The sequence below is a fragment of the Antechinus flavipes genome, chromosome 4, assembly GCF_016432865.1.
Source record: "Antechinus flavipes isolate AdamAnt ecotype Samford, QLD, Australia chromosome 4, AdamAnt_v2, whole genome shotgun sequence".
Taxonomy (NCBI): Eukaryota; Metazoa; Chordata; class Mammalia; order Dasyuromorphia; family Dasyuridae; genus Antechinus; species Antechinus flavipes.
The window spans coordinates 360,598,927-360,617,119 of NC_067401.1; the positions used below are offsets into that span (position 1 = coordinate 360,598,927).

Consider the following 18,193-nt stretch of genomic DNA (forward strand, 5'->3'; position numbering starts at 1 on the left):
GGATTCTCCTTTCAAAGCATTTAGCATCACCCCCTAATCTAATTAGTTCCCATAAAGCCTTTAGTCAAGTCACTTTTTATCACTATATTAACTTCCTTATTTGTCAAAGGATGTGATTGGGCTCCACCTTTAAAATACCTTCCATCACCAACCATCTACTTTCCTAATTCAATTTCTATGACATTCTCTAATTTTCTGGACTGCCCATTTCATTCTGCCTCTCCCTACAAGTGGAGACAGTTTAAACATTGCTGAACTGTATCACACTAACCAATTGGTAATCCCAATAAAATGTTTTGTGAAGAATAAAGAGGTCATGACAAGAATAGCAAACTATTGTGATTTCAATTTAGCTTCATTCAATTTTGATTCACTATGATCTTGAAAAGTCATTTAAAATTCATTGTCTCTCTACCTATAAGATAAATGCATGCTTTATTGTTACAAGTATATTAGGAGAAGGAAGCAATTTAATAGTATTATGTGTAAAGCACTGTAGAGAGGAAAGTATTATAAAATTCTAGATATAATATTAAAATATAAGGTAGCCTTGTTAAATTAAATTTTGAAGCCAGCTTCCAAAACCCTCACTGGGATTTCATCCACTGAATAAAGACCAAACAGCAACTAACTCTCAGCAAAGGGCAGAGCAGAGAATCCCCTATTCTCAGGAGTTCCACAGTATTTTAGCTGAATGACTCTGGGGGAAGGGAATTCGAGGGAAATCACTTAAGCCAAGAATACCTCATATTTCCAAAATGCTAAATGAATATAAAAGTTCCATCACAGCATTGTCACAGGACTGTTGTGAGGATTAGGAATTATGTATAAAGTAGGCAATGATTCTGTGTTATAGGTCTCAAAATAAGACCCTCCAAAGAGAATTATTTTAATACTGTCTTCCTGAAAGTTAATGCCAAAGAACTCATTAGCACAGGTAAGCCTACTTCATTAAGGAAAGGTGTGAATCTTCTAGTCTGTCAGATTGAATGTTTGAACTTCAAAGCCTATTCTTGAACCTTTAAAATGTTTACACTTTTCAGACCCTTTATCCAAAAAGGAAACACCTTATTCCTAGGTATTGCTATTTGAAACATTAGCTTTCCTCCACTAGCCACAAAAATGTTTTGTTCTACAATGTTAAGCTTCTTAAACTACATCCTGGACTATGCAATTGCCACACGAATATTTAACTTCTGAAGTAAGAGGATATAGAAATCTTTATTCTTATCTACTTTCTTCAAAGTACTCCAGTCAAGTGTGCAGCTGGCCTAAGGCTAAGCAGACTCCCAATTCCCTCACTTTGTGACCCCAAACAAATCAGCTTTTTGCTTGAATTTCTCCCTTCCTCTAATTCACCCAAAAGATCTCTCTGGGATAAACTTTATAAAAATAAAATAATGCAATACTCAATAAAAAGCTTTAAATTGAAAAACTTGTGCCTTTCTCTTACCACCCTCAAACCCCAAAGAGATTTAAAAAAAGACTGAAAGAATAATAATAATATTAATAATAAAAAGACAGTGAGGCTGTTTAAAAACATATTTTTATGCCCAACTTTGTTCAGTAAAGCCAGAGTCCAGATTTCATGAGACAGATTTTTCTATTTTAAACTCAAATGATGTTTCTTCAGCAGGGAACTTGACTTTTTCCTCATGCTAAGGGAAACAGAAAAAAAATATTCACCTTTTTGGTGACTGAGTCAAATCTCTTGCATGATCAGGGCTTAAGGAGGGAGAGACTCAATTTCCAACACCTATCCACACAACCACCTCCTCTCCCTTTAAAAGATAAGAGTAGAACTGTGTAACCTTGGGCAAATCACTTAACCCCAATTGCCTCAGGAGGAAAAAAAAAGATAGTGTAGAAGAAATAAAAACTGCAGAAAGTCTATCATTCTTTGGCCAGTGTGGCAAAGCACAAATGAAAAATAGGCCTGTTAATGAGTCACAGAAACAAAAGGCTTAGAGAAAAATGTATTACCACTGACTTCAAGTATATATTAGAAGACATAGAGTGGAAGGTGGGGGTTAGAAACTGGTTTGGATGATAAATTGGAGTGTGAATGAGTCCTGAAATGTCATGGCTGTGAACTTCCCCATTCACCTCTCTGTTATAATATTCACTGTACTGAATCTAGTTGTACTTCTGGTTTTGAGGCAATTCCCTTTTTTAAACAGCATTTCTGAAGACAGAATCAAGTGGACAAGATAACACAAATTCATATTTGTATAATAAACAGTGGAAAGATAAAGAAATTACACGCATTGCTTTTTACACCAATATCAGCAAATAAAAGGTCCTTTGGCCTTTTTGGAGCATCATTTCTGGTTCATCCATGATGCATTTTTTTTTTTTTTTTTTTTTACAGAACCTCAACCCATCTTGCTCTAAAGTCAACCTGATTTCTGCTGGGGCATTTTTGTTCACACCATGGTCATAACTTTTAGAGATGCTGGCTGGAATCGCCGAATCTTCTTCTTTAGAGCCTTAGAGGCCTTGATACGGCAAATTTTGGGCACTGGATGGTGAGATGACTTCAAGGCAGGCTGCACCTTTACAGGTTGCTGGACAATGGCCTTGGGCCAAATCAGCTCACTCCCAATAGCCTCCTCATAGTCTAGAGTGAGACTGCTCTCGCTGCTTCTACAAGCCCCCTCTGAGTCACTATCTTCAGATTCACTATCCCCAAAACAGTTGGCAGTGTAATCACTGACATCATCTTCACTGGTTTCCACAATGGTGGAGTGGAAGAGGGAGGCACACTCAGCTGAGTATTCAGAGTGGTCTGACTCACTTTTGGCATATGTGTTATGACTGGGTACCTTGGACCGGGACCTGCCACTCACAGTGCGTAAGATTCCAGCTCTCCTTCCAGGTGGCCTGGGCAGGGCTAAGCCAGTGTCGGCAGGAAAGCTCGCCAGGTGGGTCTTAGCCGAGATCTCCACAGTTGACTGCCATTTTCGCTGTTGCTTCTTTTTGGTCCCCCCATTGGCTACCAGATTGAGTTGAGCCGCTTCAAAAGAGTACAAAGGATGCGCTGAGGGTGGATAAAGCTCAGGTCGGGACACTACTGCTGGGATGTGAAATGGTACAGGAAAGAGGCTGGACTCTGAGCAGGATCGGCCAGTCACTTCCCCAACAAACGCTGTCCTCCTCAAGAGATTCTTTCCTCCGTGGGACCTCGGAAAAGGGTTCCACTCTGCAGACAGTCGGGACGTTGCATGCATTCCCCTTGGCCTTTCTGCTAACATAGGCTGCTGCTTCCCAAGTCTTAGCACCTTATCGCTGCTTCTTCGTTTGACTTTCAGAGCTTTTGTTTTGGGATTGCTTGCTTTCAGTCTCATCAAGTGAGCCTCTCCAGGGACAAACTGAGCATGGACAAACTCTCCTGTGACAAGAGTGGTCCCCTTTTTGCCCACCTTTTTGGGGGGCAGGATGACTTTGACATTTGACCTTTGGGGAGCCATGTTGAGATGTGATTGGTGCACCTGGGAGCAGGAAGATGACTCCTGCTCAAGACTAATGACCTCTGGCTCTTCATGAGCAGAAGTGGGACTGACCTTCCCAGGGAAGCAGCTATTTGTAGCCATGGATTCCAAGCTCTGCTGGCTGGCTGGCTGTTTCCTCTCTAAAGAGGGTTCTCCAGATTCTTGCAGTTTTGTACTATTCTCATCTGGCATCTCCCTCTGAACTCTTCCTGTTTTAGCTTGTCTACTTTCTGGAGAGCTGATCTGCTTCTCTAGCTGACTGCCATTATTCACTCTCAGCCCACCAAGCTTCTTTTGGGATGGGAGCATCTGCCCTTTAGCTGATTCCCTCTCACTCACACTGCCACTTGTGTACTTCCCTCGGTCTCTGGTTAGCTGGAGCAGCTTGTCAATATAGCCACCAGCAGGCGGAACCTCAGCGATTGGTTTAGTCCTGATCAAACTGGGACCTGACATGCTCAGGATAGGTTTAGTGAGGGGCAAGTGGTTGTCAGTCTCTAGAGTCTCTTTAGTCAGAGAAAACAGGGGACTCTGCAAGGCTACTGCATGCAGAGGGCTTGGGTAAGGGTATCTATCATTGCCATTCTTGGAGACCAAGTCACTCTGATACTTAGGATCCACCTCATGGAACAGAATTTCTGTACCATAGCAAAGGGGTGACATATTCTTAGGATCAGTGGTTGTCTTCTGAAGACTTCCATCAGTTGGCACAATTCTTTCAAGGTCACCTGGGGGTAAGAAAAGCAAACAAAAGCACTTAAAGAGCTAAAAGGAGTGAATTTAATACTTCATTCATCCCATTTAATGTTTTAGCAAAATAATGTGAAAGAAACATTGAATACTAGAGGAGAAATGAATTACTATTTGAATCTTAAATATATTCTACAGTCTTACTCAAATGCCTCATCCTGACTTGCAGGGGATTCTTAGGTTTCCAAGGTTATTATAGTGAATCACAAATGTTGGCAGGCTGGAACATGCAGCACTTTCTTGATGATCAGCTTAACTCTGCTGGGGGAAGGCTCATCTTAAGACAGCTGACCCCCCAGGGGCTGAAATGTTTTCAACACACCAAGTACAGAAGGTTTGTACTCGGAAATGGCAAAAGGAATACTCATACTAATTAAATCACTTGAGGTCAAAAGAAAAATCATCAACATAGGCAGTATAATTTTTTTTTTTAAAGATGCACAAGGGATAACTCAGATGTTTCTTTATATACCAGTATATAGTCCTAGAGATATATTTTTAAAAACTTTAAAAAAGTAAATCATAAAAATATTAGTACTTGAGAAAACCTTAGAAATCATGTAGTTCTAAACTTCTTAACTTTTTTTGTGCTACAGACACCTTTGGCAATTTTGGAAAAGCTAACACCCTGCTCAGAGTGTTTTTAAATGTATAAAATAAAACACACAGGATTACAAAGGAAACCAATTATATCGAAATACAATCATCAAATATCTTAAAAACTGAATAAAAGAAGTAGATGGATCCCAGGTAAAAAACCTCCATTCTAGTCCAACTTCTCAATTTTACACATGAAAAAATAAATAAAATTGCATCTCTCAATGATCCTAGAATCCCATGAGTCATAAGAAATAGAATTGGGACCAGAATCCAGTTCTTTTGATTTGTATTCTAGAGTTCTTTCCATTAAAAGTACTACATGAGTAACAAAAGTAATGAATGCCACTAGAATTATGACTAGGATACAATGACCAAAAAAAGATGGTCATTTTTCTTTTCTACTTAAGAATCTAGTTCAAAAAAACAGAACCATATTTACCTAGTCATTGAATGCAAGATCAGTTTTTTACCTCATTTTAGTAATGGTCATTATAACCAAACTAAAAGACTCATGTATATATGAGGAATTATGATGAATTTTCTGAATCATTTTTAGACAGAGAGAAGGTCTTTCTATTTTCTGATTTTACTTTACCTGTAGAAACTGGCCTTGGCTTGAACTTGGGCACAGTTTCACCTTCACTCTCTGGGCTGCCCTTGATCCAGCAATCCTCACTGACAAGTCGCTGAGGTTGGAGATGGGCACTATGTACAGTGGTCTCATCAGCAGATTTGGGGCGGTAGTCGAAGATACTGAGCCTGACTTTGGGAGTGTGGATGCCAGGAAGCAAGCTGCTATGAGAGGAGGAGATGGATTCACTATAGACAGATGTGCAGGAGTTGGACAAAGAGCAGGATCCTCCATCACTCAGGTCATAAAAGCCTGGAGTGGGCAAACAAAATATTAAATTACAATGATGGTCTAGGAATGTCCAAGATTTGTGCTGCCAACCAGACATATTGCTAACTTCCACATAATAGCTCTGCTTTTTCTGTCCTTTTTTATTAGATATACAGAATTCAATTTAGCAAACATTTTTCAATTAGTCAGGAACCAGTTATTGTCCTTAGGTATTAGGAAGGAGAAATGAAAGAACAACATAGACCCAGTTCTTAGGAGACTTATAGTCTATTAAAGGAGACATGGAAAGTGCATGTATAAATATAGTACAGCATAGAGTAAGTTGATATTCTAGCAAAATGTGAGGAGTTATTAGGGAAGGCTTCATGGAAGAAGTAGTATCAGACTTAAGCTTAAAAAAGGAAAAGATTTTAACAAACAGGGAGGAGGGGAAGGGCAGTGTTCATGATAGACATGTGGGTTGGGTTGTGTGAATGCATGGAGGAGTCACCAGAGAAAGATCAGGAGATGGCTTATAGTCCAATATGATAAAATAGAGAATATACAAAAGGGAGTAGCATAAAATAAGTTTGGAAGTGAACTACAGAAGGTTTATGCATATTGAAATACCAATTTAAAGAGTTTGGTTTTTAAGCCATAGCCATAAGATGTTACTGGACTGTTTCTGAGCACACAGCAGCATAACAGGGTTAAGTTGATCAATCAGAAAGATGATTTTGATAGTTTTATGAAGGATGGAGTGGCTATGAAGTTAAGACTGGAAGTTGGGAGAAAAGAGAGATGATTATCCAACAGAAGCTATTTCAAGAGAAGGGATGAAACAAAGTTCTGTAGGAGATGGGAAGGGAAAATATAGAGGGCTTATCCCTATTTAAAAGGAATAAAAGAACTGTTTATTCTAAAGTTGGAAGAAAAATAGAGAGGATACTCCCCTAGTGGAAGAAGGCAATTCAGGATGCTTATGTCAGTCAATTCTGAAAAAAAAAAAAAAAAAAAAGGAAGCAAGGCTATCTATTGAGAATAAGAAGAAAAGAGATAGAAATAGGGCTTGAGGAGAGAAAAAAATGAAATAGTCAATAAATTATTAATCAAATTTTTGCCTTGTTGTAGGAATAATTATCAATACAGATGATAACAGGATTTAGAATGTGAAAGGACCTCAGAACATCCTCACTTTATCAATGAAAAAAGTCCAGAGTATCGAAATAACGTGCTCAAAGTCATGTAAGTAGTAAATAACATATCCCTGACTTACAAATTCAGAGTTCCTGAATTGAATTCTATTTTTAAAGTTTTTTTTTTTTTTTGCAATTCAATCCAACACTACTCTGTCTCTTAAGCTGAATTGACAATTTCTACTAGTGATTAAACGTTACTATATGCCTTTTGAAAATATTAATCAATATCAGTTGAGGAATGGCCGAATAAGTTATGGTATATGAATGTAATGAAATATTACTGCTGTGGAAGAAATGATTAACAGGTTGATTTCAGAAAAGCCTGGAAAGATTTACATCAACTGATGCTGAATGGAATGAGCAGAACCAAGAAAACATTGTACACATTATAACAGCAAGATTATGTGATTATCAACTATGATGGACTTGGCTCTTCTCAGCAATGCAATGATTCAAAATAATTCCAATAGACTTAGAGTGGAAAATGCCATCCACATTCAGAGAGAGAACTATGGAGACTGACTGTGGATCAAAGCATAGCATTTTCATCTTTTTGTTTATTTGCTTGCCTTTTTCTTTCTTGTGTTTTTTTCCCCTTTTAGTCTGATTTATCTTGCATAATATAACAAATATGGAAATATGTGAAAAAGGAATGCACATATTTAGCTTATATTAGATTGCTGTCTTGGGGAGGGAGGAGATGAAGGAAAGAGAAAAATTTGGAATACAAATAAATTCATTATAAAAATGAATGTTTAAAACTATATTTACATATATTTGGAAAAATAAAATACTATTGAGGAAAAAAATAAAATATTCTTCAAAAAGATCTCATTAATCTGCAAAATCACATAAGCTGTGAAATCCATACCTCCTCAGTATTCTCTGTCCTTCCCTGTCTCTAAGAGGAGAGGTGAAGGATTGAGAAACTCCTCAAAGGCCCCTTCATTTAGAGAGAATGTCTTGATGAGCCATTTTATAATTTCCTATCAGGTTGAACTCCTCTGGACTTCTCCCCAAATTTCTCAGGATATCCTTTTTACCTATTTTTTATATGCTACCTTTCTGAATTAGATTTTAAATTCCTTGAGGGTAGGGCCCATATTTTGCTTTTCTTTGTATTCCCAGGCTTAACATGGTCCCTGGCACACAGGAGGTGTTTAATAAATGTTGATTGACTTATTGGTCAGGTTTTCTTGGCTAATATTAATAGTAAAGGAATGTTTATGAAAACATTACAGTTTAATGCTTCTAAGACTGGGATCAGTATGATTGTAATGATAATTTCCCTAAGACTACATTCCTGGGGTTCTTACCTGAACTGGGCCTGCTGTCACTATCAAGATTTTCACTGGAAGTCTTGTTTACATCCAACTTCAGTTCACTTATTTGCTGGTCCAATTGATCCAAGTGAGTTTTCAAGCCAACATCTTGTCTTCTTAAACGTGACTAAGAAAAGAGGGGTGGAGAAATAAAAGCAATGCAGAGGAGAATTGAAATTAAAATCTGAATTCCAAAAGCATTATTATTTTTGTTTTGTTTTAGCCAAACCTATGGTTTCACTAGTGTAGGAAACTTGATGAGGAAATGCTGCAAATTAGTCTTGGACAGTTGCTTGGATGACTACCAAGTTAAGAAACTTGCCTGGGGTTACACAGCCAATTTGTACAAAGAGGCAAGACTGAATTCATATCTTCCTGAGGTCAGCTGTCTCTATCTACCATACCATGCTGACTTATGTTTACACTCAAAAATGCTGGTGATTTTATTAATGTGGGCATTCCTCTCACTATCACAAGTAGCAAACTTTTTTTATCTTTTAGAAAATGATTTCATGAGTAATTTCAGCTAAGTGAATTTGTCATCCAGTGGGTAGCTTTCAGAAAATGAATATTTCTAGAATTTACCTATTGGGCAGTAGATATCACATTGGATAGTGCATGAATTAAAATCTGGCCTCAGAGATTTAGTAGCTATGTGACCCTAGGCAAGTCATTTAATCCTATTTTCCTGTTTCTTCATCTATAAAAATGAACTGGAAAAGGAAATGGCAAACCACTCCAATATCTTTGCCAAGAAAACCCTAAATAGGCTCATGAAAAGTCACATATGACTGTAACAACTGAAATCTTTAGCTATACTACTCTGAGGTACTTAACCTTGATAAGACCTATCAGTGCTGAGTTTTCTACTAGCAAAGCTTTTGAGAACCTAAGGTCTTGTTTATACTGCTGAGGTAACCATTAGATTACCATTGTATCTACTCCTAAGAGTGGGCTCTATTTTATTCTTTCTCACTCCCTCCTTCTCTGTCTCTTTCCCTTCCTCTCTCTCTTTCTCTTTCTGCTCTATAATTTTTCCCTAGAAAAGGTAAGCCCTTCTATTAATTTTATCTACTCCCAAAAGTTCAATGATTATCTTAATGTAAATGACTCTAAAACACACAATAACTAACCCTAATCTCTGACCAGGACTCTAGTCAAACAGAGCTAATTGCTTCTAGGGCATTTCTATCTAGTAGTTCTATTGACAAATTTATTGAAATCTATTGAAAAATTCAAGATAAGATCATAAAATGGATCTAGAAGAAATTTTAGAAGTCATGCAATCCAATTTCTTCATTGCATAGATGAGGAAATTGAAGCTCAATTCTTAAGAGATCTGACCAAGGTCCCACAAGGAATAAAATAGTTGGACCAGGATTCAAAACTACTTTTTATTTTTCTCTTTAAATGTGTGCTCAGTTGCTATTGAGGGCACCATTATTCTCCTAGTCCATTTAGAAACTTTTACTCTTCCCTTTTCTTCATCCTATTACCAATGCAATGAGTTTGCCAAGTCTTATTTATTACTCTTGCATCTGATAACTTTATGTACTAATATAGCCACAGTCATAGCTCAAGATCCGATCATTACACTCTTGAACTAATTGCTTTTATTCTCTTTTCTTCATTCCATTTTCATTCCCCCACTGCTCATTTTTTTTTCCTTTTTGGAAGACACAGAGCTCTGCAGGGCCTGCAGGATAAAATACAAAATTCCTCAATCTGGCATTTAAGGCTTTTCATGGTTCAGTTCCAGCCTTCCTTTTTATCCATACTTCATATCATTTTTTATACATAGACTCTACTACAGCTAAACTGAACAGCTTGCTGAACTTGACACCCATTCTTCATCAATGCCTTTGCTCTTAGTTAATCCCCTATCACTGGAATGTACTCTCTTCTCAATTCTGCTATGGGTCTTTATCTTCCTTCAAGGCCTAGATCAAATGTCAACTACTCTAAAAGCCTTCCCTGATCACCTTTCTCATCCCACCCTAGGTATAGAAGAGGTGAAATAAGAACTTAAATATCAAAACGTTTTATTTTTGTTAGCATTAGAATTTTTTTCCTCTTCCAATTATATTGTATTTACTTATTTACAGATGTGATATAACTATTACTTTCTCTCAGGAGATTATATACTTGTAGGCAAAGACTGGGTTTCCTAGAGACTTGCTTTTGTGTGGGTGTGTGTGTGTGTGTGTGGGGGGGCGATCTTTGCATCTCCAGTGACTAAAATCTAGTTTCTTGAACTTTAAAAGTGTTCTCCCATTACCATAGTAAGCTCCTAGAAGGCAAGAACCATTTCCCCCCCTCCCTTTTTTCCCCCTCTGTAGCACTTAGCACAGTGCCTGATACATAGTAAGTGTTTAATAGATGTTTATGGTTGATAATATTGTTTTAACTAAATTGAAGAAAGAAATGAATAAAAAATGTATAAAAGAAAATATGTAAAACTAGTAGAAAAAAAGGGGCTCTTTGAGAGGAAACATAGGTTAGGAGATAGACAGTTGGCTCTGAAATCAGGAAGACATAGGTCCAAGGCCCAACAAGGCCATGTATTAGTTGTGATTCAGGACAAATCACTTAACATCTTTATGCCCAAAATTATAAATGTAGAGAAGTACATTTGCATTGATAGAGGAAGTTACTGGGAATCTTACACAGATGAAACTTTAAGTCATTCGTGTATATATACAAATATAGGCATTGGTGAGTATACATATACACATATGTATATATGCATACATATGTACACATATCTATATCTTCTAATCAACTACTATCTTTACAATATTTACGCCAACATAGTTTTGCTACAAGTTTTAAAAGAGAAAAAAAAAAGTATGCTTGTAGGGACACACATACACAAATACACACACATTCATCACCTTGAAAAGCTTCTCCCCCCCCCCCCAAATGAGATCTAGTCAGCTGTTTCTGTTTAAATGCTCAAATACTAGGTCTTCCTCCAGTATGGAATATTTTCAGCATTATCTATAGAAAAACTGTGTCAGCAGCATTGACTGTCTAATCCATGGTTACATCCCAAAGGAAGCTGTAAACAAGAATGTTTCACCTTTGAAGGTGAGTGCTTTCTTCTTAATTATCTATTCTAAGCACTATTTTATATCACCCAAAACAACCTAAATAGATCGAGATTCCAAAGTTCCTTCTGGACTCTCAAAATTACCTCAGAGCCACCATCACTAGGAAGGCAACAGGTGCAAGTTTCTTTGTTGCTTTTTAATGTACAAAAAGGTAGTTAAATTCAATGAGACAAAAAGAGTCTGTAAGCACTTCCTAACAAAACAGGTGTTTTTTTTTTTCCCCTCTTCCTGTCATAAAACAAAACCTATAGGACCAAGAAAGCCAAGCTCTTTGTTAGCCCTCCTCCTTTTAATTTTAAGTTATTTGCCATTTTATTTTATCTTTTCACTTCCAAAACATGACTTCCCTTTTATTTTTTAGAAAGGGGGAAAAAACCAAATGACTTCAATAGTGGGTCCTTTCCCTGCAAGAAATAGGTCTTTTATTTTTTTTTTCTGGAATTAATTGCTTTGTGATTAATGTTTGGCCAGTTAGTTCTTTAGACTGTGGTTTCTGATTAATGGAAGGGGGGTCCACAAAATCTACAACAAGGCTCTCAGGTATTCACAGATTATTTATTACATCCTCAGGACCTGCTTGCACTTTTATAGCACTTTAACCAACATTCATGATTTACAGCATCCTTGTTAACCCTTCCCATTGTCCCTTACCATGAGGTTTTTATGTCTCTGTGCTGTTCATTAACTGCTTTCTTAGCAACAAGCTTTTTTTTTTTTTTTTTTTAACTAATGGGTAGATAGTTTAAATGACTCATATATGGAATTTGACCACTGCAAAAAGCCCCTTCAGTGTCCTCTCCTACCTTCCACAATGGCCAATTCTGATGTCAAGATCATTTTTGTTGATACACATATGAAAGGAGAAATCTTATTTTATTATATAGCAACTATCAGTATGCTGTCAGTAAGCATTTATTAAACACTTAATATGTACCAGAAAAATAGACTAGAAGTTAAACCAATAACAGACAACAAAGTTTCTAGATACTGGGAGTCAGTGTAGATAATTCAGGCTGATTTTTTTTCTCTGTGTAGTAGCAATTATCATGATGCCTCCACTACCTACAAAATTACATCAGCTACTTTCAGAGAGTGAAAAGGGAAGCTAAAGAACTTAAATTCAAATACTATTTCTTATATTTATTACCAGGATCTAAGTATAAGGTATGATCATTTAACCTTAACTGCTCATCTTTAAAATTGGATAGCCTCTGAGGAACTATATATTGGTCATCTATACATTTTTGATTTTAGGTGTATTCTTTACAATCTACTTAGTGATTTAAAGATTTAAATTAAAGATTGAGTTGGTATTTTCTTTTTACAAAAAGACTAATTACAAAATTAGACTGAAAACCTCAAAAAATATTTTACAAAATATATTTATATTCCTTCTTCTCCTGTATTCCTCATTTAAAATCATGATATCATATATTTTGGCTGGAATGGGCGTTAGAGCCCATTTAGTACAGTGCTTTTATACTTTTGGCTGTCACACAGATAGTAGGTAACAATTTCTTCTTCTTCTTCTTTTTTTAATAGCTTTTTATTTACAAGTTATATGCATGGGTCATTTTACAGCATTGACAACTGCCAAACCTTTTGTTCCAGTTTTTCCCCTCTTTCCCCCCACCCCCTCCCCTAGATGGCAGGATGACCAGTAGATGTTAAATATATTAGAGTATAAATTGATACACAATAAGTATACATACAGGTAACAATTTCAGATCCCAAATCCTGGTTCTTTGACACTAAATCTAATTCTCTTGCCACTGTACCATACTCTCTTCTAAAATCTTTATGTCACTTAAATTTACCTAGTCTTTTTGTCATCATTTAAGTTACCCAGCCTCAAAATCTTGGAGTTAATTTTGATTCTTCCTTCTCTTACAACCTCTTGAATCATGCTTCTCTTTCCCATTCATTGGGCTATCATACCAATATAGGTTCTTACTTCTTTGATCTTAACAGTTTTCTTCTATCTAGTCCTCATGTCTCTGGTCTCATTCCATTTCAGATCCATCCTTCCTCCTACCATCAAAGTTTACATTCCTGCTATGATCATATCATTGCTCTACTCAAATAATTTCTGGCCTTTTCTTTGACAAATGAATATAGATTGATTGTGGCATTTAAGACTCTCCACAATAGAGTTGGTTCCCTTTCTAGCCTTACCTTCTGATAATTCACATTTATATATCACTATGAGCTATTATTTCAGTAGAACCTCACAACAACCCTGGGTGGCAGGTGCTATTGTCTCCATTTTGCAGATGAGAGAATTGAGATTGATAGTAGTTAAGTGACTTTATATGTATTTAACTCTAGTCTTCCTGACTCCAATTCTACCAATCCAACAATTATGACACCTATCCATTTTATACTATTCCCCTTTCCACACTATCAGTTATGGCTGATATAGACGAGTTTGTGAACCCTTTTGTCACTCTATTTTTTTCTTGTCCATCTCTCAGTTGCCTCCAATTTCCATGTGTTGAAATCTTTCCCTTCTAAATTTTCCCCTCTTCTTTGAAGAATTTCCTTCCATAACTCCATCATCTGTGATCCTTCTCAAACATCTTACAACAATTCTCCTGGAGCACTAATTTCTGTTTATTTCTGATAACCTAGGTATTTGTATAGTCTTTTCTCCCTTATTTAATTTTATGTTCCTTGAGAATTTGTACTATATTGAGGATTTAGTATTTTGCCTATGACAAGCACTTATTAAGTATTTATAATATTCAATGGAAAGCTTGGGAAAAAAGGCTAAAATGACTGTTTTAAAAAATCATGGTTAGTAGGTGACAAAGACCTTGCCTTTCTCTTTGATAGGCAAGAAAAGATGGATATAAAACATATTTCACTTCCCGTTTACACATATTAACTCTGAATCTTATCTCTACCCTCCCTAGAAATAGATCAGAACCTTCCTAACTCCATCTGGATAAAAAAAAAAAAGACAGTTCAATCTTATAGAAAGCATACTAGAGAGAAGATTTGCATACTACTGTTATTAATTATGGTGTCTCACTGAGTGACCTTGAGCAAATAAATCCTTTCACTTTTCTGGCCTCAGCTGTCCATTTGGTAAACTGGATAATAAACCTGCCCCTAGAATTAAAAAATGCAGATAGATATGAAAGCCATCTGGAAAATTTTGAGAAAAGACAGTAAATATCATACAAACTTATCTTCATTGACATTCACAGAAAAGTAACTGTGAACATAAATTAAAAAAGAAAACAAGACAAGGATTAGAACAAGAGCACCAAATTTTTGGCTACAAAGTCAGGCTGCTAGTTTGCGGCAGCAGAGATAGAAGTTGGAGCCTGTCTATGAAACTGAACTATTGTATTGCTATCCAACAAGACTGGACCTGCAAAGTCAATTTCAGTAAAATCTACAAGGGCAGGAAAGACCCTATAACCTTTAAAGAAGCTTTGGCCCATGCAACATTGACTCCAGCAGCACCTACTGGTGAAAAAAAAAACTTCCAAAATACAATTCAGTACATTCCAGGTACAATGAAGGTTCTCTACTTTCTTCTAAGTTAATTTAAAACTAATTAAAAAAAAAAAAAAAAAAGAGGAGTGGAGAGAATGCCATCCAGTTGGTAAATAATGTTGAATCTGTTTAGAAGATATAAACAAGTAAATAACTATCAACTGCCTATGCATTCCCAGATGGTTTTGATTTAGGAGTCAGAGGCATTTCCATTAGACTGGAAAACTCACAATTTTGGACTTAAATTTAACCCTTCTCTAGCTCCCCTGTGTTATATTTACAGTGATAAAATGAGTGTCATTTACAATTTATATAATTTTAATAGTGATAAGAAATAGAAAGATTAATGCAATAATCTAGAATTAAAGCCTATTTTTATAAATGTTAATTAACATGTTATTGCTGTTTTCCAAATTGCATTGGAAAATCTTTTGAAATACTAAAGCTAATTTTCACTTGGAAGAATCTGTGGAATAAAGCTGCCATCAGTTAAATAAATATTCTTTGCTTTCACACCTGACTGAAAACTGATGACCAAGCTTAACACTAGTGTGGAGGTGGGGGAGAAACTCTGAATTAACTTTAAGTTATTGAAGTGTGTAATTGTCAGTGTTCTCAAGAGGGGAAAAAGTTTTTTTTAAGGAATCCTTTTTTTATGAAACCAATATCAATCTTAATTTTCCCTTTGTATGAAAAAATTAAAGTGTTAAATACTGGGCTGATGTCACACAAATTCAATTATTCTTCTCTTTTGATCACATAATCCATTCCAAGAACAAAGTTGCAAGACAGAAGCCTGCGTGTTCCTTCTGGTCCCTATATTAAAAAAATAAAAATAATAAAAAAAGTTGTTTGATCTGTTCCAAAAGGCTACTTGTAATTAGAGGCTGAGTACTTACAAGTTTGATTTGTATATTATTTAAACCAAGTTAATCATCAGCTACATTTCTTATCCTCTTTGACAGAACAATTCAAGTTGCCATCTCAATAGCTCCTTTCTATTATAAATGTAATATATATACATATATATTCAAGCTATGGCATACTTGGCCAAAAACTAAACCTCAATTACAATCAAGTTCCAGGCCATTCTTCCTGTCCCTAAAGCCCACACCAATAAGTGCCATGTTCAAAATAAGCTATTATGTCAACAACTACAATAAGGGATACAGAAGTAGAACATGACATTTGCAGCAAATGTAGTATGCCACACACTATTGCCTATTACCTAGCAGCACTAGCTGCTGATTTGATGGTAGAACAATGAACCAAAAAGTTAGATGTCTAGGTTCTATTTCTAGTTCCTCTCAAAGGTGTGACTCTAGGCTAAATGACAAAATCTCTCATTTCCTCAATTATTTATAATAACTTCTACATTCAAAGAAAAATACAATGAGACTGGATTGCCCATACTTTGAATCCCTGAAGTTAGCAAGTCAACCAAGTGACTGCATTGATAAAAATACTGTTGTAGTTTCATCATTGCTAGAGCAGCACAGTACCTACTATGAACCAGCCTCTAAAAAGAGTTTCTGAAAAGCTAACAGAATAAAAGTCTTTTTAAAGTTAGAATATCAGATGTTTAAAAAGGTAAAGAACTATATACTAGATAATAATAATTAAAAAAAAACCTGGGGGCACTATTAATGACATTTAAAACTCTACAATTCAAGATTATAAGAACCTGTATTACAAAGAACTACATAATCTGTATTTGCACTGATTGCTAAAGGTAAGGCTTATTCTAACCAGAGAATCTCAGAATACAAACCGATTACAAGCGTTGAGAAAGCCAAAGGTGTTCACAAGAGCAATTTCATATGAAATGCTCACAATTAAAAACTCCCCTGAATACAGTATTTTGACGTGTTCACAGTTAAGATGATACAATGACCATGTTTTAATACGGAAAAGACCCCCATACAAAACATACATGCAGTTGTTATGACTTCACAATTATTCAACCCAATCTAGTTGGCACTTTGCAGTCAGGCGCTATACGCCGCTCAATGCACCAGTTAGATATACCAGTTGCTTTGAGAGCCTGTCATTTGACAAGCAAAATAGAGCAAAAAATCGAACATCAATAATCCTGCCATCACGGGATATTAAAAATGTTTCTGTTGTCAAAAAAACAATACGTCTATATATGTAGCAAGAAGACTCTATATATGTAGTACACACAAATTGGTTATGTGTCCATAAATAATTTATAAACATCCTATTTTGAACCAATTTCGTAGTATACACATATTGAGTTATTTATTGCTAGATATTTATGATATAAATATATTGATGAATAAATATATTAATGTTACTTATTACACTTATAAGTGTCACGAATTAACTTCTATTTAGAGTGATCGTACACATTCCTTATTCTTTTCTATACCGATGGTTCTACTAAGGTGAAGTCTGTTAAAACAAAACAAAACAAAAAAACAAACAAAAACCCTTCCCCACCCCTTCTCCACTCTGCTCTCAATATCGCCCCCTCCCCAGCCAAGCGACTCCAAAGGGATATGTCGTATCAATCAATCAATATTTATTGCTGAAAGCTACAAGACAGAAATAAATTAAAATCTGGCACAGCCACCAACGTCATTTTTGAGGCTTGATATGCAGACTTTTTCACCTGTCTGCCCCCTCCCCTCGCTTTCAGTCCCTGGTCCTTACCAGTTGTTCCTTGAGAGCAGTGAGAGTGGCTTCCAGCCTATGCTCCTTGCTGTGCGGGTCGCCCGCAGGGACAGTCGAGGACAGTTGCTGCGGGAGCCGAGGAGCCCGAGGAACTGGCGGCGCTGGTGGTGAGGGCGCCGCCGGCTTCATGGCTAGAGCCCGGTTCACCAGCGTCTGCTGCTTGTCCCTCAGCACCTGGAGCTCCTGGAGGCCGGCTAGGGCTGCATGCAATCTCTCGCGAACACGGCCGCGGTCCCAGCCCTCAGTTGGCCGCTTCATCCCGGTCTGACCGCTTACCATCAACATGTCGGAAGACTAGCACTACAGTCAGGGCATAACCCGTGGAAGGGGAGAGAAGTGTGTGCTGGGGGCGGGGGCCACAGAGGAAGGGGTCCTGCACCCCGCCCCCCAGCCCGCACTCGGAAGGAGGGAATAAAGCGCGACTAGCAAGATTTTCCAAGTCTGGGGAAGACGGCGGGGTACTGGGGGGGTAAGGGCGAAATGAGTTGTGAGGGGGCCGGAGGGAGGCGAGCCTAGAGCAAAGGGGGTGGTGCGAAGATCCGCAGCAGGGCGTTTCGTGAAGCTCTAGGGAGCCTCGGGGCCAGCCAGTTACCTGGCTGGATGCTGATATAGAGACTGAAGCCGAGCTCAGGAGCTCTCCCCTGTCGTTTCTCCTCCTCCTTCCCGCCGATGC

General features: G+C 37.1%; 1 protein-coding gene across 1 annotated transcript; it reads right to left on the reverse strand.

Annotated features, from left to right (window-relative positions):
* Window positions 1-1,527: 1,527 nt before the first annotated feature.
* DACT2 (dishevelled binding antagonist of beta catenin 2) lies at window positions 1,528-18,188 on the reverse strand. The gene is made up of 4 exons (XM_051998149.1): window positions 17,500-18,188; window positions 8,198-8,330; window positions 5,437-5,724; window positions 1,528-4,219 (listed from the first exon to the last, which is right to left on the reverse strand). The coding sequence occupies exons 1-4, from the start codon at window positions 17,803-17,805 to the stop codon at window positions 2,427-2,429; spliced, it is 2,520 nt and encodes an 839-aa protein (XP_051854109.1). The 5' UTR covers window positions 17,806-18,188; the 3' UTR covers window positions 1,528-2,426.
* Window positions 18,189-18,193: the final 5 nt, after the last annotated feature.